Genomic DNA, 23,484 nt, shown 5'->3' on the forward strand with positions numbered 1-23,484 from the left:
CACTCGCATGCTCCCTAAACCTAGCTCGATGTTGAGATAGAATCCCCTTTATCCACACTTCTCCACCAAAAATCTTTTCGATGGAGTACACATGCGTTGATTTTAAGATTAAGACTAAGTAAGAAGCTACATCGGCTCTCACTCTTGTGGACCTAATTTCAGCATTTTGTGTCCAGTGTTAATCTGACATAAATTTTTCGTTAGAAGCCGGCACGTGTCATTAGTTTCTTCCATCTAGATTTTAAGCAATTTCACTCAGCTGCTCTCACTTGTTATGCTCAGGGGCTTTTCAGGCCAGTTCTATTACTACTTAACTTACTACTCTTAACCTCACGGCTTTTGGAGACGGCCATGAACAGAGAGTCTAAAGTAGTGGTTACTTCTGCGTCGTGCCTTTTTTGGACTCTATTGGAGGACCTATTTGGGTACAATTGTGTATATAAGAAACATGCTAAGTTCCGATATCTTTTGCGGCAATGTATTTATCTCTGAAATTTTTTACTAGGTTACCACCTGTGTATGTGGGAATAGATGGGAACGAAAAGGCAGATGAACTATCTTAAAAGGGTCCATACCTTTAAGCTTGCTCCGTAGACGTCCCAATTAGATTGAGCGGGATAAAAAGAAGGCGGGAGGTGTAAATTATCGACAAAGAGGGGAAAGGCTGTCCAAAGTTGGTCCAAGCGCGGGGGGTGTAAAGTGTCGAAGATTATGTGTAGGTCTTACAACTTTAGATAAACAAAGTTGTTTCTATCATTAATAGGAGAGGACTGAAGGCTTATGATGGGTGCTCTGGCTAGACACTGCTTTCTGACGTCACATGGCTTTAAACCAGGCTTGGTGAGATATTGCAGAAGTAGAAAGTGCGAGTTGGGGGAGGAAACGATCAAGCACGTTTTAAGTTCCTACCGTGCGCTTGCCATGGTAAGACTCCAGCTATTAAGGGTGATACAGCTGTCAGATCAAGAAGCAGCAAGTGGCATAGGTCCTAGAAAGCTTCAAGTATTTGTCAAGTGGACGGAGTTATTTTATAACATAGGTCCTGGTTTTGGAAGAAGTTTTCAGTTTGGTCGCTAAGCAAGCTTCTGGCAGCACTACGGAATCATTCATTCAGTCTATGTGAAGTACTCATGGACCGGCCAGCTCAACCTAACCTAACCTATGATTTCGTAACATTCCCAGTACCACAGTCTGTATCATATTTATGTACGAAAGGCCAAATATATGTATGTATGCACGTCGGGTTTCATTGTTTAGGTGTGCGCTTTTTTCGTTCATTTCATATTTGCATTTTTTTATACAAACAAATTTATATGCGAAGGGTGTAAAAATAAAAATTTACATTGTCTTGGCAGACAAAATGTTATAAAAAATGTGCACGCTGCCAAATGCAGGCATTTTACAATATAATAGTAAAAATATTTGGCAAATTTCATCAACATTCTTTATATTTTAAAATAATGGTATGAACTATGTAGTTTTTTATTTGAATGATAGTGTTGGTATGTGGCTTAAATACTTTTGATGGCAATAGACATTGTTTGAAATTTAATTTCAGCTAGTGAGTTTTTTTTGTTTTTTGTAAGCAAGTGAGAATAAATAAATACCGCATAGCTTCAGCGTGAGGTACTTTAGAAGCTGAATGATGGGAATATTAACCAAAATGTCGATAATAAATTTGGTTTATGGAAATAAACTTCACAGAAGCAGGAACTAAAAATTATGATGCAAGTGGTCAAACTCTACGATTTGTTCGATTTGTTTATATTTACACGGTGAGTTGACATTATCCTAAGTGGCATAAACGAAAGTGGCCAGATCGACTTCGTTGTGACAGATGGATGAGTGTGCTTCAAATGTATGCACGATCAGAGGATCTAACATCGACTTGTATCAGTCGCTAAAATACGCGCCCGTCTCTGCGCAGCTAAAACCAAGAAACGAAAAACACAAGGAAAGCTAGACGAAAACCTGCAACTGCAACGGACTGCCAATGATTTCGTAACTCGACTGTCACACCTGCTCTCTGAATTCAAGAGTCAATCCGATGGAATGCAAGAGCGACAGTAAAGTATCTCTTGAGAAATTCGCATCGCCGGTGAAGAAACAAAAGTGGTTATCGGAAACAATGCAAAAACAACTGAAACGAAGAAGAATGCCACAGTGCAACCTAAAAAAGAAAGCTGCCTACAGGACAAGGTTAGGATCTAATTCAACAGCCGCGAGTTGAACGGGAAGCAAGACTATTTCTCAGAAAGAAAAATTAAAGGCAGAGAGACCTGAAAGCAAAAAGCCTGAGGTGCTGGCCACCAGGTATAACGCTGGGAAATTTTACCAAAAAATTCTTCGACAGATGGAATTTTTAAGACCGGGGAAAACATCTGTAAGATGAAAACCACGCTGTGTCTGATGTTCAAATGGTACTTAGATTATGAAGGCATCAATTCTCTGTCCTTTTGTATAGAGATACATCGGTGTTTTGACGAGCTCACAGGTGTCTCGAAGTTGTTTCTTTTAAGCTCGGCGACCATAACCGAGATGCGTAGCATGAAAGCGGCTGGAACACTACTTTATAACTAGGTATGAGAATTTCTTCGAGTTCTCTTCAAGTTCTTTCAGCGAGCGACTTAAGGATTTCGTTACGCTCCGAATTTTCTGTTACAATTACGTTATCATACGGCAAATACAGTATTTTTGGGTGTAGAAAAGTCGGTAGTGAAATTCCAGCCAATATGGTTGACATTTGTTTTTCCTATTCTTTTAAATAAGGACGCCGAGGCCTGATCGCTGACAATTCTTAATTTTGAGAGGCGAAGAAACTATTCAGACAAAGGAGGTAGATGTTGATTTTACGGCAAATCGCATCATTGAAAAGGCCACCACCTGCTGCCATTATCGTGCAGTCATCGACGTGGGACACAATGGTAACTCCCTCTGGTAGGAAAGAAAGCTTTGATATGTTATATTTAAACAAAAGTGGGGATAGGATATCACCCTCTGGCACCCCTTGTGTAAATTTTTCTGGGTTTTAATGTTGCGTTCCTGGATTGAACCGAACACTTTTTGAGACTGGATGGAAAGGACGAACATACCCATATCGTACAAACACATTCTAGAATCACCCCTTGTCCACCTTTATGGCGATATTTCGAAAAGGCGTCCACCTATAGAACTAAGCCCCACGCCCTTTTAAAATACTCATTAACACCTTTCGTTTGATAGCCATATTGTACAAACACATTCTAGAGTCACCCCTGGTCAACCTTTATGGTGATATCTCGAAAAGGCGTCCACCTATAGAACTAAGCCCCACGCCCTTTTAAAATACTCATTATCACATTCTAGAGTCACCCCTGGTGCACCTTTCTGCCGATATCTCGAAAAGGCGACCACCTATACGACTACCACCACTCCTTTTTAAAATCCTCATTAATACCTTTAATTTGATACCCATATCGTACAACACATTCTAGAGTCACCCCTGGTGCACCTTTATGCCGATATCTCGAAAAGGCGACCACCTATACGACTACCACCACTCCCTTTTAAAATCCTCATTAATATCCCTGGTCCACCTTTATGGCGATATCTCGAAACGGCGTCCACCTATGGAAATAAGGATCACTCCCTTTTAAAATACTCATTAATACCTTTCATTTGATACCCATACCGTACAAACAAATTCTAGAGTCAACTCTGATCCACCTTTATGGCGATATCCCTAAATGGCGTCCACCTATAGAACTATGGCCCACTCCCGCTTAAAATACTCTTTAATACTTTTCACTTGATACACATGTCATACAAGCACATTCCAGGGTTACCCTCGGTTCATTTTCCTGCATGGTTATTTTCCCTTATGTTGCCACCATAACTCTCAACTGAGTATGTAATGTTCGGTCACATCCGAACTTAACCTTCTTTACTGTGTTGTTGGTTATATTTGAAGTTTCTCTGATATTGCTCTTTGAACTTATCCACTTAGATAAGCGGGTGAAGCATATACTCAGAAAAAACACTTACCTAAAATAAGGGAAACATTTGCTTATAATATTTTCTTAAAATTAAAGGAAAATCGCATTTGAATGGATAAGAACATTCACTTTTTGTATACAACTTTTTATAAATTTGAAGGAAAATTTTATTTCGACTTTAAAGTTGAGCACCTCAACTAGCGATCCACGGCCGTGACAGTTACGCAATTTAATTTTAAAATTTTTGCTAATTGAATTTTTTCCTTTTTTAAGAAAAATGGTTCTTATAAGCAAGCTAAAATAATATCATATAGTATTTGTCCTTTTTTAATGGATATTCTCCTCCTATTATTCAACCTTAAGCAAATTAACCGCTTTATGAGCAATCTCTCTTTGTAAGAAGTTTTCACAAACCTTTTAATTTGCTTTCTTATATCAACTTGCAGAAATATGAATAAAAAGAGCATTACAATACTTACCGACAATCCAGCAGAAGTGCATGATCGTTTTGGCCAGCAACAGAAATCATTTGATCCATTATGCCACAAGGCATACCAGCAAACTTATGCTCAGCAGCTTGACATATCAAAGCACGTTTCTTGTTGCTGCAAAGTTAAAAAAAAAGTGATATATGAAAAGTAGAAATGCTACCAAAGAACTAAAGGATGACAAAAACTTCAACGATTTGCGGGTATGCAAGCCTCTGCTGGGATTTTGGGCACATTAACATGTTACGTGTATATGTATTAGGGTGATTCGAAAATGCTCAAAAATAGATCCAGCTTTAAAGGAGATATTATATTAAATAAAAGAATTAAAAAAAATGTTTTAAGTTAAGCGGTTTTATTGAAAACAATACTTACATGAAATAATAATAATACTAAAAGCTAGAAAATAATTAGGTAGGTCCTGGGTACTAGCAATCACACTCCTCATCAACCTAGGGCGTTGATCAGAACATTAAATAAAAGCGTTGGGAGCGTGAAATTTATAAAAATGTGAGGCGTAACATAACCTGATTAAGGTTCAGTTGGTCTTATATATGACTATCAATAGAAATTTTACGCGTCCAAGGCTTTTATTTAATTGTTTGATCAACGCCCTAGATTGATGAGGAGTGTGATTGCTAGTACCCAGGACCTACCTAATTATTTTCTAGCTTTTAGTATTATTATTATTTCATGTAAGTATTGTTTTCAATAAAACCGTTTTCGTAAAACCTTAAAGAATTTTGTTTAATTATTTTATTTAATTTAATTGTATATTATTTCACATTCTATTTAGTTCGTTTAGTGACTTATTATTCCAAGGACTTTTTCCTGACAATTTGTTACAATCTAAATCCTCTATACATAATCCTTCCAAAGACTTTATTCGTCTCTCCGCCACGTATGCTTTTCCCTCCTCCAACTCCAAAATATTTTAATGTCACTTCTACCGGACTGTATGCAAGAATTGTTCCAAATATGAACCAAATCGGACCACAAATACGATTTTTTTGAATTTCTCCATATTTGCGCCACCTAGTGGTGATTTTTTTTCATAGGTCGCTTTCTATTCTTGTATGTATTATGTGTTCCAAATATGAGCCAAATCGGACCACAAGTACGATTTTTGTGAATATCTCGATCCTTGCGCCACCTACCGGCGATTTTTATCATAGGTCTATTTCAATTCTTGTATGTATTATTGTTCCAAATATGAGCCAAATCGGAACACAAATAGGATTTTTGTGAACATCTCGATTCTTGCGCCACCTGGCGGCGATTTTTTTCATATGTCGCTTCTATTCTTGTATGTATTATGTGTTCCATACGGACCAAATCGGACCACAAATACGATTTTTGTGAATATCTCGATCTTTGCGCCACCTAGCGGCGATTTTTTTGATAGGTCGCTTTCTATTCTTGTATGTATTATGTGTTCCATATATGAGCCAAATCGGACCACAAGTACGATTTTTGTGAATATCTCGATCCTTGCGCCACCTAGCGGTGATTTTTTTTCATAGGTCGCCTTCTATTCTTCTATGTATTATAATTATGTGCTCCAAATATGAGCCAAATCGGACCAGAAATAAGATTTTTGTGAATATCTCAATCACTGCGCCACCTAGCGGGGCGATTTTTTTTCATATGCCGCTTTCTATTCTTGTATGTATTATGTGTTCCAAATATGAGCCAAATCGGACCACGAATAAGATTTTTGTTAATATCTCGATACATGCGCCACCTAGCGGCGATTTTTATCATAGGTCTATTTCAATTCTTGTATGTATTATTGTTCCAAATATGAGCCAAATCGGAACACAAATAGGATTTTTGTGAACATCTCGATTCTTGCGCCACCTGGCGGCGATTTTTTTCATATGTCGCTTTCTATTCTTGTATGTAATACGTGTTGCAAATATGAGCCTCATCGGAGCACAAATACGGATTTTTTATATCTCTATACCTGCGCCACCTAGTGGGGATTTTTTTCATAAGTCGCTTTCTATTTATGTATGTATTACGTGGTCCAAATATGACCCAAATCGGACCACAAATACGATTTTTGTGAATATCTCGATCCTTGCGACACCTAGTGACGATTTTTTTTTTCATATTATTGCATTGTCATCAGGTTCTGAAATATATATTCCAAGTTTCAAGCTTGTAGGTTATCGGGAAGTTACTTAAATTTTAATTAGAAAATTCGTTCACAACGGCCGGCCGTGCAGCCGTCAAGTCAACCTAAATAAAACCGTTTAAAAAAGGCAAGTCCCTGTATATTCTCTGCCAGCTAACCTTTTAAAATATTTTAATTTAAAAAAAAGGGTCCACACACGATGCGTCTGACGCGCGAGTCAGCTGTGAACGTGTTGAAGAAGATGAGTTCTTAAGAAAGAAGTTAAGCTGGAAGAAGGCATTTGTGTTAGTTTCTGAAGATCAAGTCTTTTAATTTTTTGCAAGGCAATTGAATGAATGTTAGTTATGGCGGATAAATATTCAGTTCATAACTTAGAGGTCGTAGGCTCGAGCCCTTTGACGGAAACAGCCAAATTAAAATAAAAGGATGTAGTGAAAGTTCTCGTATGCACTTATCAGTATTAAAGTATTAAACATAACTCTTTGTTCTTCTTCGTTTCTAAATGGTATCATTCACAAAAATCTTGTTGAAAGCTAATATTATATTAGTCCAGTTTGGTTTTTCAGTACAGGAAAGCTAAGCGCTGCAAATATCAAGCTTTAACGTATATAGCACCACATTAGGCAGATTAATACAACATGTTTTTTTTTTTTATGAAGGTTAGAAACGACGCAAAATGAGAACAGAACTACGTTACTGTCCGATAATTATTCAGATCGTTTTTCTCATTAGTTCCATATATTGAATTGCTCTAGCTTATGCCAGGTTGAAATAAGTTCAATGACAAACTTTCTTCTTTTGGGGTGCTTTACTTTTTTTCATGAGTCTCCTGTTGGGACTACGCTCGGAATCTCACGGAATTTTGAGGTGTCCGCAACTGTTTAGTAATCCGTTTACTCAGATGTCTGGTTCAAATATGGTTCAATATTTGATGCTATGGTTCAGAGCCTTTTTTGCAATTCACAAAGGCTCATACTAGAGAAACCATAATGTAGTCTACAATATCACCTAATTGCGTTAAATGTAACGGCTTTTGTGAGGTGGATGATGCAAAGGCGGTTAACATTATCTGCATCATTCTATCAAAGAGAAACTGTTCATAAATGCATTAAAAGCCTCCTCTTTATAAGTTAATAGTTTATCAAAGGCAGCTAGCTGTTCGTAATTTCTCGCATATTTTAGCGAAATCTTGCATTGAATGTATCACGTACCGTTTTTATACACAGCTGTACTTGTACACAGGGTATTATAACTTTTATTGGATAAAGTTTGGTTGTACAGGTATAAAGGAAGCCAGATTTAGGCTTCCATATATCAAAATCATCAGTATAGAAAAAAAATTTGATTGAGCCATGTCCGTCCGTCCGTCCGTTAACACTATAACTTGAGTAAATGTTGAGATATCTTCACCAAACTTTGGTAAACGAGCTTATCTGGACCCAGAATGGATCGGTAATGAAAATGAGCGAAATCGGATGATAACAACTCCCACTTTGTATATATATTGCATATTTGAAAACACAAAAAATCTGATTATTTAGTAAATATAACGCCTAGAATGTTGAAATTTCACGTGTAGACTTTTTTTTTTAAATGGGCGTGGCACCGCCTACTTGTGATAAAATCAGTTTTACAAATATTATTAATCATAAATCAAAAATCGTTAAACCTATCGTAACAAAATTCTGCAGAGAGGTTTCCTTAAGTATAACGAATGCTTTGAAGAAAAATTTACGAAATCGGTTAAAGACCACGCCCACTTTTATATAAAAGATTTTTAAAAGGGTCGTGGACGAACAAACTAAGCTATATCTTTGCAAAAAAAAACCTTTGTATCAATGGTATTTCATTTTCCAAGTGGATTTATAACAATAAATATGAAAAACTTCAAATTTTTAAAAATGGGCGTGGCACCGCCCCTTTTATGACTAAGCAATTTCCTATGTTTCGGGAGCCATAACTCGAAGAAAAATTAACGGATTGTAATAAAATTGGGTACATAAATTTTCTAGAAAAAATGACGAGATCGGTTAAAGACCACGCCCACTTTTATATAAAAGATTTTTAAAAGGGTCGTGAAGGAAAATAATAAGCTAAATCTTAGCGAAAAAGATATTTGTATCAATAGAATTTTACTTACTAAATTGAATTATAAAATTAAATGGAACACTAAAATTTTTGAAAATGGTTGTGGTACCGCCCCTTGTTTGTCTAGGCAAATTTCAATATTTCCAGAGCCATAACTCGAAGAAAAATTTACATATCGTAACAAAATTGGGTACACATATTTTTCTTATAGCAGGAAATATTTCTAGTTAAAATGGATAAGATTGATTAAGGACAACGCCCACTTTTATAAAAATTACTTTAAAAAGGGTTGTTTCCTTTATGTTTCTTTTAAACGAAAATTAGTTCAGAAACGGACCATATGTATATGTATTATTACACAGCCTTGTAACAAGACTAAGCACACAAAACAAACAACAACAGCATTTCAGGTGTACAGCTGGGTATGTAGTGTTCCGTTTCACCCGAACGTAGACTTTCTTACTTGTTTTTTGCGTCTTTTCCTTTAAAGTTTTTCGTGAGAGGTTTGGTCTAAGTCACATCAACTTTCTCTATTTGATTTACATAGGTATTTAACGCTACTCAGCTTAGACCTGTTCTGCGCTTATGTACTTTAGATTTGATAAACAGATAATTATCTTTCAGTTATGAAAAACACTTTCACTAATATAAGTGCCACCCTTATATGCACTACAATCACCTTTCCAATTTTTTGCCACTCATCTCTTCCATCAATGTCAGAGTTGCCATTTCAACTGCTGCACTCGATGACAAACCGCCACCCACTGGTACATTCGTTGCGTATACAGCATTAAAACCAGGCAGTTTTCCCACCAAATTCAGTTCTTCTGAAAAATTGTGAATAACACCTTTAACATAGTTTGCCCATCTGAAAAAAAAAACAAATTTCAGACAAATTACAAATGAGTGAGAGAATAGATATGTATGTATATGTGAAATGATGCATTTCAAAAAGTAGCAACATTTTTTAGGGTACACAAAGCTATCAAAACAACCCAGCAATACGAGATGAATTTTGTCAAAAAATTTTCACTTAAAATGTTAAAGGTGCAAATTGAGGTTGCTACACAAAAATTTTCATACATAAGTCTTTAGTTAAGAATATTCCCTTGTTGTGTATATCTTTTTTGGCTGCTTTACAAATTGTCTACATTCAGTGCATATCTACGTTTACATGCATAGTTATAAGAACTACACTTACATGCTTTCATTAGCACACATATATACAACACTCGCATTTAATCATTGCGGTACATAAACCACTTTCGGGTCATTTTTTCATTTCCTTTGTGGCTTTACAGTTGAGGAGATGAACTTTTGAAAAGACCTGCATAATCATATATTCACACATACACACTTAAAAATTAGCAACTTCACACACTTCTGCAGCAGTAAAGGTATTCTGGAGCATTTCAAATCATGCAATCACACAATGGATTTACTCGTAAGTGTACTCAGTTGGCTTGTTTGTTTGCTTGTTTACTCGACTGTTCTTCCAGTGACATTTGCTCGAAAACAGAAATCTCAAACTGGTCTACACAGGTAAGTTAACAATCGTTCAGGTGAAGCCACTCATCAAGTTCTCATAATGCAAATTGTACTCACATACATACAAATATATTCATGCATGCATATCTCAAGTTTGTTTAATAGTGGAGTTGTGGATTTGAATGGGAAAAGTGGTCATTGGTATGTAGACTATTTACGAAAAGAAGACTATCTACGTAGCTGTTTAAGTGACTATAAAAATTTTTCGTTCGTTTGTTTCATTAGCCCTTGAGAATGCTTGTAATTCTCAACTGGTTAGTGAAATATTCTAAAGACGTAGTGTAAATTTTTGATCCGAAAGGGGGGTTTTTCAAAGCAAAACAAGGTGGCTCATTCCGCAGCCAATACCTTGGAGCCCCCAGTGCTTGCCCCCACTGAATACATACAAGGTGAAACAGGCGCATTGCTACCTCTATCTAAATAAAATAATATACAGCTCACTTAAATAACAAATAATATAATAACAAAAAAACTATTCGCCCGTCGAATCACCAAAGCTTAGACAGTAGCTTTACATTCACTGCATTGAGGACGATGGTTACTGTCATATTGGGACATAATACATGCAAGACCTATGTAGATTGCGTAATCGGGATTAATTTTGGATAAGTAGGAGTTCAACATATTACATTATCCAACTCAGAGTTTTTCCTGAGCAACACGCGTCTTTTTAGTCTACTTCCTTCTTATGTGTGTTAAGTGTATTGAACTCTGAGAACAGCTTTTGTCGGATATTCATCGGCATAAAACTTTGCTTACATTGCTTTAATGACGCTGAGGCCTCTTTTATTTCATCTCATTTAGATCAAACGGCTGAAGTTTTTTGTGGCCTTATGTTTCTTGGGGGCTTGTCTTTGTGAGTGTTTTAAAGGAACTGTTTGTTCAGCATTTTGGGGGAGTATTCCCGCCTCATTATGCAGAAAATGTTCTAGCGCTTTAAAAAGACATCCCGAGGCCTGCAGTTTCCGCAAACGTATTTTTATTTCAGGCCCTTTATCATATCGGGGTTGCATAGTAAATAAACGGCTGGCCTCTAGATAGATATGAGAGTTTCTTTTTTTGCTCCAAGTGCTGCCAGCAGTATTTTAAAGCGTTTTATTACGTCCCTGATTTGCATGTACAAATGTACATAGGTCATTATCGAATGTAATATATGGATATCGGACAGTCGGCAACGCAATTTCATGGATGTAGATATCCAACATTGCTGACATTTGCCACATCCACATAGTACATAAGATCACCGCAGACTTGATGCGTAACTTTACTCTCGAACACTTCCATAGCCGCCTCATCTGATAATGTCATGGTCCATGCTCCTGCACTATATAGCAGGCCGGGTAAGATAAGTGGGCGATGATACGCCCATTTTCCCAAATGTTTACAAATTGTTATTTCCTGTCTCAAAGTAAATCGACTTATTAAGTTGGATCACTTTTTTCGATCTTTGGCAAAAAATTATAGCATCCTTTACATGTTTCGAAATTTCGATACCAATTTTTTTAAGTGGACGTATTAGCGAACCATGTCAAATTTCAATATGATATCCTTAAAGGCTTTTGATTTACGGCTTGAAAAACATTCAAATTTTCTTCCTGTTTTCCAAAACCTTCTCAAATTTCTGTTTTTACCCATAAAATCAACTAACGTACCAAGTTTCTTACTTTATCGGTCTTCGGTAAAGAACTATCGCAATTTTTCCTTTTTCGAAATTTTGGATAATCAAAAGCGGGTGTGGTTATCTTCCGTTTCTGGAAGAAATTAGCTAAAGCAACCGCATCAATTTTATATTGACAGCCAAATCAATTGAGGCAGTTATATCGCATAGCACAGCATCTATAAGTACGCTAGACAATAAGCAATCTCGGGAAAGAACCATGAATGAAAAAAAGTATGAGCTGGCTAAAAAGGGCGCATCTCTCGAAATTTGCACCGTAGACGCCCTTATAAGATAACGCGAGTTTAAGAGAAGACGAGAGCTGCACACGATCGAAAACGCAAGAAAATGGTAGACCCAAGCGCGGGACTGTAAGGTGTCAAAGCTCATATGTAGGTCTTACACCCTTAGACTAAAAAGTTAAAGAGGGAATGATGGATATTCTGACTAGATTCTGCCTTCTGGCGTCACATGCCTTTAAACTAGGCCAGGTCAGTGATATTAGTTGTAGAAAAATTGATTTGGGGAAGGAGCCCATCAACCATTTTTTGTGCTCGTATCCTGCGCTTCCCAGGTTAAAACTCTAACTATCAGGGGATACAGCTCTAACATCTAATATAAGCAAGTGTCATAGGACACAGAACGCTTATAATATTTGGCAAGAGGGTGGAGCTATTTTAAAACATAGGCCCCGGGTTTTAACAGAATTTTCCATTTTTTACACAAACTTCTGGTAACGCTATGAACTCATTTAATCTATGTGAGGTCCTCGCAAACCTACCAGTTCAACTTAACCTTAGCTAACCTGTCATCAATTTCGTCTATAACCAATATACTATGGGCCCAGCATACCAAACTTCGTAAAGGTATCAAAACTTTTACCCAAGTTATCCTTTTGATGAACGTACGGAGAGACATGGCTCAATAAAAATTAATTTATATAAAGAAGTCTATATCTATTTTGATTCCTTTAAGCCATGATATTCTACCGTTATCCAATCAAAGTTATAATGACCTTATATACAAGGTAACGCTGGGTAAAAAAAGCAAGGAAGGCTACGTTCGGGTGTAACTGAAGATTACATACTCAGCTGAGAGCTTTGCAAACAAAATTGTCTTTTTCATGGGCACATACAAATGGTAATACTAAAAAGTGGAGCAATTTGCTTTTGCTATCTGTTCGTTTTATTTGAATATTTTTTTTTAAATATGAAAATTTGGTAAAATTTTAATGTATTTCTTTATCATTCTTTTTTTTTAAATCACCCCTGGAATATTTTCGAAGCGCACTTAATTATGATTCCGATAAGAGTCCGAAATTGTAGACCAAGGGTGACGTTTTTTAAACGATTTTCCTTCATCCTTTGTCAAATACGGGAAAATCACCATGTAGGAAAATGAACCTAGGGTAACCCTGGAATGTGTTTGTATGACATGGGTATCAAACTAAAGGTATGAAAGAGCATTTTAAAAGGGAGTGGGCCTCAGTTCTATAGGTGGACGCCTTTTCGAGATATCGCCATAAAGGTGGACTAGGGTGACTCAGAACATCATCTGTAGGGTACCGCTAATTTATTTATATATATAATACCACGAACAGTATTCCTGCCATGATTCCAAGGGCTTTCCATTTCGCCCTGCAAAAACCTTTCATTTTCTTCTACTTAATATGGTAGGTGGCACACCCATTTTACAGAGTATTTTCGAAAGTTATATTTTGTGTTAAAAAACTAATCCAATCACCATGTTTCATCCCTTTTTTAATATTTGGTATAGAATTATGGAATTTATTCCTTTTTCGAAATTGGCGTGGTCATAGTCGGATTTCGCCAAATTTTAATACCAAGATAAAGGGAGTTCAGATAAGTGAACTAAAAAGTGAACGTGAATTGAGTTTAGTAAAAATATATCCATTTTTGCTCAAGTTATCGTGTTAACGGCCGAGCGGAAGGACAAACGGTCGACTGTGTATAAAAAATGGGCGTGGCTTCAACAGATTTCGCCCATTTTCGCAGAAAACACTTATCGTCATAGAAGCTATGCCCCCACCAAACATCACAAGGATTGGTAAATTTGTGTTCGACTTATGGCATTAAAAGTATTCTGGATAAATTAAATGAAAAAGGGCGGAGCCACGCCCATTTTGAAATTTTCTTTTATTTTTATATTTTGTAGCACCATATCATTACTGGAGTTGAATGTTGACATAATTTATTTATATAATGTAAAGATTTTCAATTTTTTGTTAAGATTTGACTTAAATTTTTTTTTTTAAAGTGGGCGTGTTCGTCATCTGACTATGTTAATTTTTATTTAGAACACATGTAGTAATAGGAGTAACGTCCTGCCAAATTTCATCATGATATCTTCATCGCCTGCAAATCATAGCTTGCAAAACTTGTAAATTTCCTTCTTTTAACAGTGGGCGGTGCCACGCCTATTGTTCAAAATTTTACTAATTTTCCATTCTGCGTCATAAGGTCAACCCATCTACCAAATTTCATTGCTTTATCCCTCTCGGGTAATGAATTATCGCAATTTTTCGGTTTTTCGAAATTTTCCATATCGAAAAATTGGGCGTGGTTGTATTCCGATTTCGTTCATTTTAAATACCGATCTGAGATGAGTGACCAGGAACTTACATGCCATATTTCATTAAGATACCTCAAAATTTACTCAAGTTATCGTGTTTACGGACAGACGGACGGACGAACGGACATGGCTAAATTAATTTCTTTTTTCGCGCAGATCATTTTGATATGTAGAAGTCTGTATCTATCTCGTTTAGTTTATGCCGTTACGTGGTACCGTTATGCGAATAAAATTAATATACTCTGTGAGCTCTGCTCAGCTGTCTATAAAAATTGATAGGAGCTGTCCCTTTTGGACCCCCTGAACCCAAATAAGCAGTTTTTAAATTTGTGTGTTCTCTATCTGTGTGTCTGTACATTTGTACTCGCCTCACTCGGAAAGCACTGCATGGTGTTGAGCGGAACTTTCATAGCTCTAGATTTCAAGGCTCTTGCAACCCAAAAGAAGGACCCGGGTATTTTTCAAATGTAGGTGTACAATATGCATATCAGATGCAAGCTGTTAAGAGGGCTTTGATACAAAAGTAAACCTTTTGCGATACCTCAACCCGTTTACGACATATTTTTGGGTTATTAGAATCGCGGTCAAGAAGATTGCTTGAAATTTTCTTTACAATTACGTCTATTCATACATATACCATAAGCAGGGCACAATTTCTAGATGTGCATAGTGTGTGAGAATCTCAGAAAGCTCTGCTTAAATCCATTAGGATTTAGATCTCAAATAGAACTGGTTAGCAGCTCTACCAGATAATGTAAGATTATCCCCTTCAGTGCAGCACCTTATTTTTTCCTTTATGGTAGGTTAGGTTAGGTTCAAGTGGCTGCCATCCGCATCAGAGCGGCATACCTAAGCTTTTATAGGCCCATTGCGAAACCACACGGATTTGTTCCTGCTCTCCTAATCAAACAACTTCGTTGAGTTTGTGAAGCTAACTAAGCGTCGTGTATTGACTCCAGCTATATCAGTCAGATCTAAGAGAAACACTTGCACCTAAAACGTTGCCTTACTTTGCCGAGCGCTGGACATTCGCAGAGTAGATGCCTAAAAGTTTCAGGCCCTTCTTCGTTGCCTCAGATTCTACAATAATCACTAAATGGAGCGCCAATCCTTTCCGCATGCGGTCCAATACAGACGCGACCAGGGAGAAAACCCACAACTAAGGAAAGATCCCTCTTACGGCGGGTGAGAAGCTCAGGTGATCTCTTCTCATTCCATTCCGGCCATGTGAGTTTTGCCGTGTGGTATCCATCATGATGCTTCCACTTAGATCCCGCTTCCATCAGTAGAGGCTCCTTTATCTTGCGCTTGCCAGTGGATATCGGTATGCCCGACCTATTCCAGGATGGCAAAGGTGGAATTGAGGTACCCTCTCTTGCAAGCTCATCCCCCATCTCATCACCTGGTATACCCCGGAACCCATACCAGATGCAGAGTAAACTGTTCAGCCATCACGTTGGGTGATCTGCAACAGCCTACTACAGTTTCAGAATTAGTTGTGACAGAGTCAAGGGCTTTCAGCGCCGCTTGACTGTTTGCGTTAGGCAGTCCACACCATCTTGCATGGGCACAAGCTCGGCCTTAAATACGCTACAGTGATCCGGAAGGCGAAACAAACTTTGTATGTCCAATCGTTCTGAATATAAACCCCCTACGACCCTGATATCCAGTTTAAGTCCACCTATGTAGATCTGAATGCTGTCAGTGGGACAATCTGGGTCATTCACCCACTGTTCCCTCTCAGGGATTAATATCTCGTATCTCTTGTTAAAGTTGGTACGTGGCTTCAGAAATGTGGTTGCAGTGAGACCATGTGGTCAGTTTCCTCAGCCTAATAGGTGCACTTGCTGCATATTTTATGCCTACTATATCTATGGGTAGTAGATTCAGTATTACATTCATAGCCTCCGTTGGTGATGTGCGGATGGCTCTGCTTATGCATAGTAGTGCAGATCTTTGCACCTTTGGAAGAGCAAGAACCGTCGAGGATTTATTCAGGGCGGGCCACCATATCGCCACCACATATAGAAATATTGGCCTAACCATGGCCGTGTATATCAATGCACTATCATAGGCGATATACCCCATATCCGTCCAATTGCCCCTTTACAAGTGTAGAGGGCAACTGTGGCCTTACGGATACGTTACGTGGTGTTTTTCTGTCCAGTTCAATTTTTTATCAAGTGTAAGCCCCAGATAGTTGGCGGACTCACTTATCTTAAGCACTGTGTTTGCAAGCATCGGAGTTGAGAGAGGTGGTATCTTATACTTCCTCGTAAAGAGCACCAACCTCGTTTTATTTGGGTGTTTATGGTAAGCGTGACAACAATTCTTGGTGGTGTTAGCGAGCTTAACCAAGCAGAGAGCTATCATGAATTAAAGTAATTCGGAAAAAGTTAGTAGAGAGGAGATAGTTTATGCAATGGAACACACCTTAAATGGACATAACTTCAAAATATTGTCATAGACGCAAAGGTTTTTATAGGTTTTAGAGTCCTTATACTAGGCATAACCATACTCTTAAGTTATTATCAGGTTTAGTGTTGAATATATAAATGGCTTAAGGCAACCCAAAAATATTTCGGGGTTAAGAACGAAATCTAGATATATATTTTTTCACCTCACGGTACGATTATTATGTCTACGTCATTGTTGACACTTGGCTTAATGATGACTCAGAATTTTTTGATCGAAGTCTGTTTCATACTATTCGTAAAGATCAATACCCTATGAAAACAGGATATCTCCGAAGCGGTGGGGTGTTTATTGCTGTCAGACGTTCTCTGTTCTCTTCTTTTGTTCTGCTCTCTAATGTTGACTCTCTATTGGATCAGTTTGTACCTGTATCACTGGACCATCTGGCAATTTATTTATCTGTGTTTCTTACATTCCGCCTTGCAGCACAGATTCGCTGTACTGTGCTCATGTTAAAAATATATTTGACCTATATTAATATAACGGTGATAGTAATTTTTGCATCTTGGGGGATTTTAATCTTAGTAAGGTTGTTTGGTCGAAAATAACAGATGATGATATCTTAACACCTACTAATTTTCAATATCCCCAAGAAATTAATTTCTTAGACACCCTTTTTAGTGCCAATATATTTCAGACTAACAATTTTGTGAACCAGTTAAATAATATTTTGGACCTATTTTTTGTCGATGAGCACTGTGTGTGTTTCCTATATATAAATGAGATATCTGAAATAGACTTGACATTTATTTTCTTTGCTAAAAATTCAACTGAATGCTTCGGTGCATTTCTGCTAAAGATGGCTGACATACTAAGTAGGAATCTTTCTCTCCTTCTGGTTAAAGTTCACAAACTTCCCTCATACAATTATAGGTTGAAAAGGTTGAAAAATCAAAGAAATAAGTACTTTAAGATATACAAGACAATCAGCGATATTGCTTTTAAAGAGCAGTATACTTCTTGTATGACGCAGTTCAATATTCTTGATGTTTTTGTACAATTGAAAGTTAATCCTAAATCTTTTTGGAAGTATGTTCATTCAAAGAAGGGTTGTACTAATATACCAACCTGTGTTAAATTTAATGACATTTACTCTAACAGTTTGGTCGATTCGGCAAATCTTTCTGCTGACTTTTTTAAATCTACGTTTTTATTGAGGCGGATAACTTTGATAACAGGAACCCTATTGATAGCCCCAAACCTTTAGACTTTGGGTCTATGTCCGTATCCTTCTTACAGTCCTCAATCAAAAATGATATTGATGGATTGTCCTCTTTTTTATTTAAGAAATGTAGTATTTCTCTTGGTATGCCACTTTGGCACATTTTCAATATTTCGCTATCGACTGGAGTTTTGTTGATCGCTGGAAGCTGGCGTCTATCACTCCTATCTTCAAGTCGGCTAATAAAAGTGAAGTAAAGCATTACAGGCCAATATCCAAACTGTCAACTTGTTCAAAACTTTTTTAAAAGCTAGTTAAAAACAATTTATCATTCGCTATCAATAAAATAGTCGATCCATGTCAGCATGGTTTTTTTGCGGGGCGTTCGGCTGTCACAAATCTGGCTGTTTTCTGTCAGTTGTGTGTCTCTGCTTTTAAGGATAGATATCAAGTTGATACCATATACACGGATTTTTCTAAGGCCTTTGACACAGTTTCGCAAAAATTACTTCTGTGGGAACTTGAAAACATGAGCTTTCACTCAAGCTTTCTGTCGTGGGTGAAGTCCTTTTTGGAAAATAGAATCTCTTTTATTGAAATCGAGAAAATTAAGTCATATGATTTCTCAGCAACCTCGGGTGTACCACAAGGTAGCATCCTTTGTCGTATTTGGTTCTTTGATATACTCTTCACACTCTTTAAAAATCAATAGCGGGTTTGAGGGGGGAAGAAGGGGCGATCGCCCCCCCCCTCCTCCCCAAGACTCAATTTTTTTCCAAAATTTATTCGGAACAAAATTTTTTTCACGAAGTCCCAGAAACCCACTATTTATATGCAGTATTTGTAGAAATATAATGATGGATATTTGATCGTTACTTTCCATAATGCAGTTTTTGTATGCATGCTTTTATCTAGTATCAATTTGCAAATTAGTCCAATGCTCAGAAATATTTGCGCTGTTGATAACATACTTAATCAAACCTTACTTTATTGAATAAAGTTTATTAAGAATCTTCACTCTCACTCTACACATTTTTCATTTTCTACTGGGCATTTGTCATCTCTGTAGAAACTGCAATGCGCATATTCAGTTACAGTAGAATCGCGAAAAAGTTAATCGCCAGTGTTCGGACTTCTACCACTAAAGTGGTAGATCTACCCCTATTTTTCTTTTATTTGAAGTTCTACCACTTCTGTAACGCAAGCTCGAAAAAAGGTGGTAGTTTTTTTAAAGAATTTTTTTCGAGAAACCTTTGCTTTTCCACAATTTTTGAGAAGAGAAACAATATTATTTGTAGAAGAATAGTTTTATATAACTCAAAATAACACCTAGCGATCCTTTGATCACCATTTAATCTCTTTTCTTTAGGTTTTTAGTACATAACTGCCACTTCCACCTACCTATGTATATATAAGAAAAGAAGTGAGTAATATTCACTACTTAAAAATATTTCAAATATAACCCAATGCTACCACTTTTTTCATACATCTACCACTATTTTCTGAAAAATCTACCACTAAACAAAATTTTTAAGTCCGCACACTGTTACTCGCTTGGCTAAGTTGACCGAGTATGAGCGTCCACGTCCCGCTCTAAAAATTTAACTATCTGAGCTCATCAGTTTTTTCAAATCTAACCGTTTGTTTGGCAATAAAAAAAGTGCGGGTATTCCCCACAAGTTCGTTGGGGGGTTAACTTTTTCGCAATTCTACTGTATTAGCCGTAGGATATTAAAAAATTTAACCTAATTCATTCGATTTATCGATTCGTTCGGCATCGTGAACTATTAAATCTATTTAATTAATCGACAATTGGAAGTTCGAGTGACAGATAACCAGCAAACTAAAAGACCGAGGGCGGAGAAACTCGAAAATGGTAAGTACGAATTTTTCATTAAAGTGTGATTCGGGTTTTTCCATCCAGCATACATTGCTATTTTCTTATAATCGTTAAACATTTAATAAAATTTCATGAATCAGGCTGATTTTTAACAGTGGAGTATAAATAACAGTAGCGAGCAATATATTTGCACCAGCTTTTTTTCGTGAGATCACTCGGATATAGTACGTTTATGCATATACTGAAGTCGCGGCAAGAAAACAAGTGCATATAGCTTGTTTTTATAGCCTTTTTCTTGTGTCTACGTATTTCTAATTCGCTACATCAATCAGCATCAAAAAAATTCAAGTAAATAAACTTCATAACATGCAAATATTGCTCACTGCTTCTACGTTAATCAAAGATAATTCTTGAATAACGTGAAATAAATATTTACAGGACGGAATCTCTGATCGAAAAGATAATAAGAAGCGACGAGCTATCAAGTGCATCAAGAATATTTTTGCAAGCTGCCAAAACTTCAAGAACAGGTCTGCGATGATACAAATGTAGACAACGGAAGTACTGTTCCACTCTTAACTCATACTGATCGCGACGCTAATACATTGTTGGTTGATAATAATAATGAGAAAACGTAGCATTCAACATCTATGAATACGGAATCGGGTTCGAATGTACCTACATATATCACTTTCACAAAATTCTATTGTTGAAAAATACGACATCGGTAATTGTGTGGGGAAAAAAGATTTATTAGATGATTATACGAAGTAACACTTACTAAAATATCCTTGGGTACCACCGAAGGACTATATCTTCCCTTTTTCGAGTCATAGTAAACAAGGAAAAATATAAAAGCGATACTTTAAACACTGTTTTCTAACTGAATATGAGTGGCTTGTTTATTCTGAACAAAAAAGGATGTTTTTGTAAATATTGTTTCTTATTTGCAAGTGATACTGGCGACTAGAAATCGAATATTCCTCTCAATTCACTTTTCAAAGTTCCTGTGACATCGTTTGCAAAGTTGTCCAGTAAAGAAGGTGTACTAAATAACCACGCTATTAACAAATATCACTCTAAGTCAGCCCTTTTTAGTCAAGATTTCATAAATTCTTATGATAATCCAGTAAACGAAATCACTAATTTGCTTTCTTCTCATCGCATGGAACAAGTTGAGAAAAATAGAAGATTGTTGGAGATTATTATAAAAACTATTATTCTTTGTGGGCGACAGAATTTAGCATTAAGAGGCCATAGAGATGACGGTAAACCTAACTTTTCTGAATCGGCAACAAACGAAGGTAATTTATTTATTTTATTTATTTATTTCTCATCTAGAAAATATAAAAAATTTTCACAACTAATTAACTAAGAAAAAGTTCATTTAATCTTTGTTTAAATACATCCTTCGTAGAGGAAAAATCAAGATTTCCAGGGTTCATAAGCGAATTAAATTCTTTCAAAGCTCTAAAAATCGGTGCATTAGTTGCGTAATTAGTTCTAACAAAGTCCAACCAGAAAACATCGTGATTCCGTAAACTCCTCTGCGGGATATTAAAACGTATTCTCTCAAGCAAGAAGGGACAGTAAATTAATCCACTTATAAAGTCGAACACAAAAGTGAGGGACAGACTAGACCGTCTAGTATCTAAGGACTTTAAACCAATAAGCAAACAACGACGCAACGCAAAGCGGACAAACACTTTTTAACACGCTCAAACTTCTTAATATGACAATCATAGTATGGTCTCCAGATAAAAACAGCGTATTATAATTTGGAACGTACAAGCGCGGTGTACAGCAATTTAAAGCGTAGGGATCAGAAAAGATAGAGCCAAAACGTCTAATGAATGCAAGTGCTGAATATGCCTTTGCAATTACGTAGCTCAAATGACTGCGAAACAGAAATTTGGAATCGAATACAATACCTAGATCGATAATTTCACTTAAAGTGGATAGTGGAAGCCCATCAATATTGTAAGATGTGGGCAGAAGACAGCGAGACTTAGAGTAGGAGACATGTGAGCTTTTTTTAGTATTTAAATTTAGTTTATTTCGTTTACACCAAATCGCGCAGGGCAATTTTGAAATTTTTAGTCGCTGCACGTCATAAAGAGCTTGAAGAACACTTAAATTCTACACATCCTAGAGCTTATTATATAAGCAACACAACTCAAAATGATCTTATTCAATGCTGCAAAGATGAAATTCAACCTATTTTGATAGGGTTAAAAAAGCTAGATTTTTTGCTATTATTTTCGATGAAGCTACTGATTGTAGTCATACTGAGCAACTCAGCCTTTGTTTGCGGTATTGATATGATGGCAATATAAGAGAAGATTTTGCAACTTACCTTGATGCGTACGATTCGATCCGAGAAGAAGATGTTATAAATGGAGAAAAAAAATTGACAGGTATAGCCTTGGCACACATAGTGATCGATAGTTTTAATAATGTAGGATTACTCTTCGAATATTGCGTTGGAATTGGAACGGATGGATGTTCTGTAATGACATCAGAAGTTAAGGGAGCTGAGCAGGAACTTCTTAAAATATGTACCAATGTTAATCATTGTCCGTGTTTCAACCACTGTCTTAATAACTCGCTTGCAAAAACGTCGAAAGTTCTCCAAACAAAGGATTGTATTGCGTTGATGAAAAAAATTATCAGTTTTCCAAATCAGTCTCCGAAACGTACCATAGTTTTCAAAAAATATCTGCAGGAACCATTAAGTGGACTTTGTGAAACGCGCTGGTCTGAAAAACATGATGGTATAATGCAGTTTGAAGAAAACATCACCAAAATTGTTGCTTCGTTTCAAGAAATGTCTACTTGGCAAGATTCAACAAGAAGTTCTGAGGCCCGTTCTATGTTGAAATCTATTTGCGAGACAGAGTTCGTGATTTTAGTGATTTGTTTGAGCCATGTACTTTATGTTACATGACCACTAAGCTTACTTTTGCAAACACCGTCAATAGATTTTAATCAAGCTTCTGAAGCATTGAGTGACACTTTGCAAATATTAAAAAACCATAGACTTGGAGCCGGAAGTTGTTTTTCGGGACTAAAAAATAGCCGCTTTAGCAGATGAGTTGAAGTTTGATATTGTCCTCCCTCGAATTGCTAAAAAGCAAATACATCGAGCGATCTACACTTCGTCAGACGCTGAAGAGTATTATCGAAAAGCAATTTATATACCTTTTCTTGATCATATTATTCTTGATTTACAAGGTAGATTACCTGTAGATACATTGCAAGTTTTTAATCTTAATTGGCTACTCCCATCGCGAACCATCAAAGATAATACACTGCAAAAAAAGAATTTCTCTAAAGAGCTTGTCCAAGATCTTGGTAAACGATACGCATCTCTTATTGGAGGAAATAAAATTAATCTAGATGGAGATTACGAATTGTGGTCAGAACGCTGGTCTGATAAGCAACACAAAAAATCAATTCCACTATCAGCTGAAAAAGTTTTAAATGATTGCAATGAATATGCGTTTCCATCAATAAATGC

At 36.7% G+C, this 23,484-nt stretch overlaps 1 protein-coding gene and 1 long non-coding RNA gene across 4 annotated transcripts in view; one reads left to right on the forward strand and one right to left on the reverse strand.

Annotated features, from left to right (window-relative positions):
• The window catches only part of LOC137250559 (uncharacterized), a 552,581-nt gene that overhangs the window by 527,351 nt on the left and 1,746 nt on the right, over nucleotides 1-23,484 (forward strand). The gene's annotated exons all lie outside the window — the stretch shown is intronic.
• The window catches only part of LOC137248287 (galactokinase-like), a 143,589-nt gene that overhangs the window by 108,042 nt on the left and 12,063 nt on the right, over nucleotides 1-23,484 (reverse strand). For 2 of the 3 annotated variants that reach the window (XM_067779161.1, XM_067779160.1), the window contains exons 5-6: nucleotides 9,370-9,558; nucleotides 4,454-4,579 (exon numbers count right to left, since the gene is read on the reverse strand). In XM_067779161.1, coding sequence (XP_067635262.1) covers nucleotides 4,454-4,579; nucleotides 9,370-9,558 — 315 coding nt within the window. Of the gene's footprint in view, nucleotides 1-4,453; nucleotides 4,580-9,369; nucleotides 9,559-22,320; nucleotides 22,472-22,526; nucleotides 22,814-23,484 lie in introns of those variants that run through there. The other variant, XM_067779162.1, reaches the window with a different exon arrangement.

This window comes from Eurosta solidaginis, chromosome 4 (assembly GCF_040869045.1).
Source record: "Eurosta solidaginis isolate ZX-2024a chromosome 4, ASM4086904v1, whole genome shotgun sequence".
Lineage (NCBI taxonomy): Eukaryota > Metazoa > Arthropoda > Insecta > Diptera > Tephritidae > Eurosta > Eurosta solidaginis.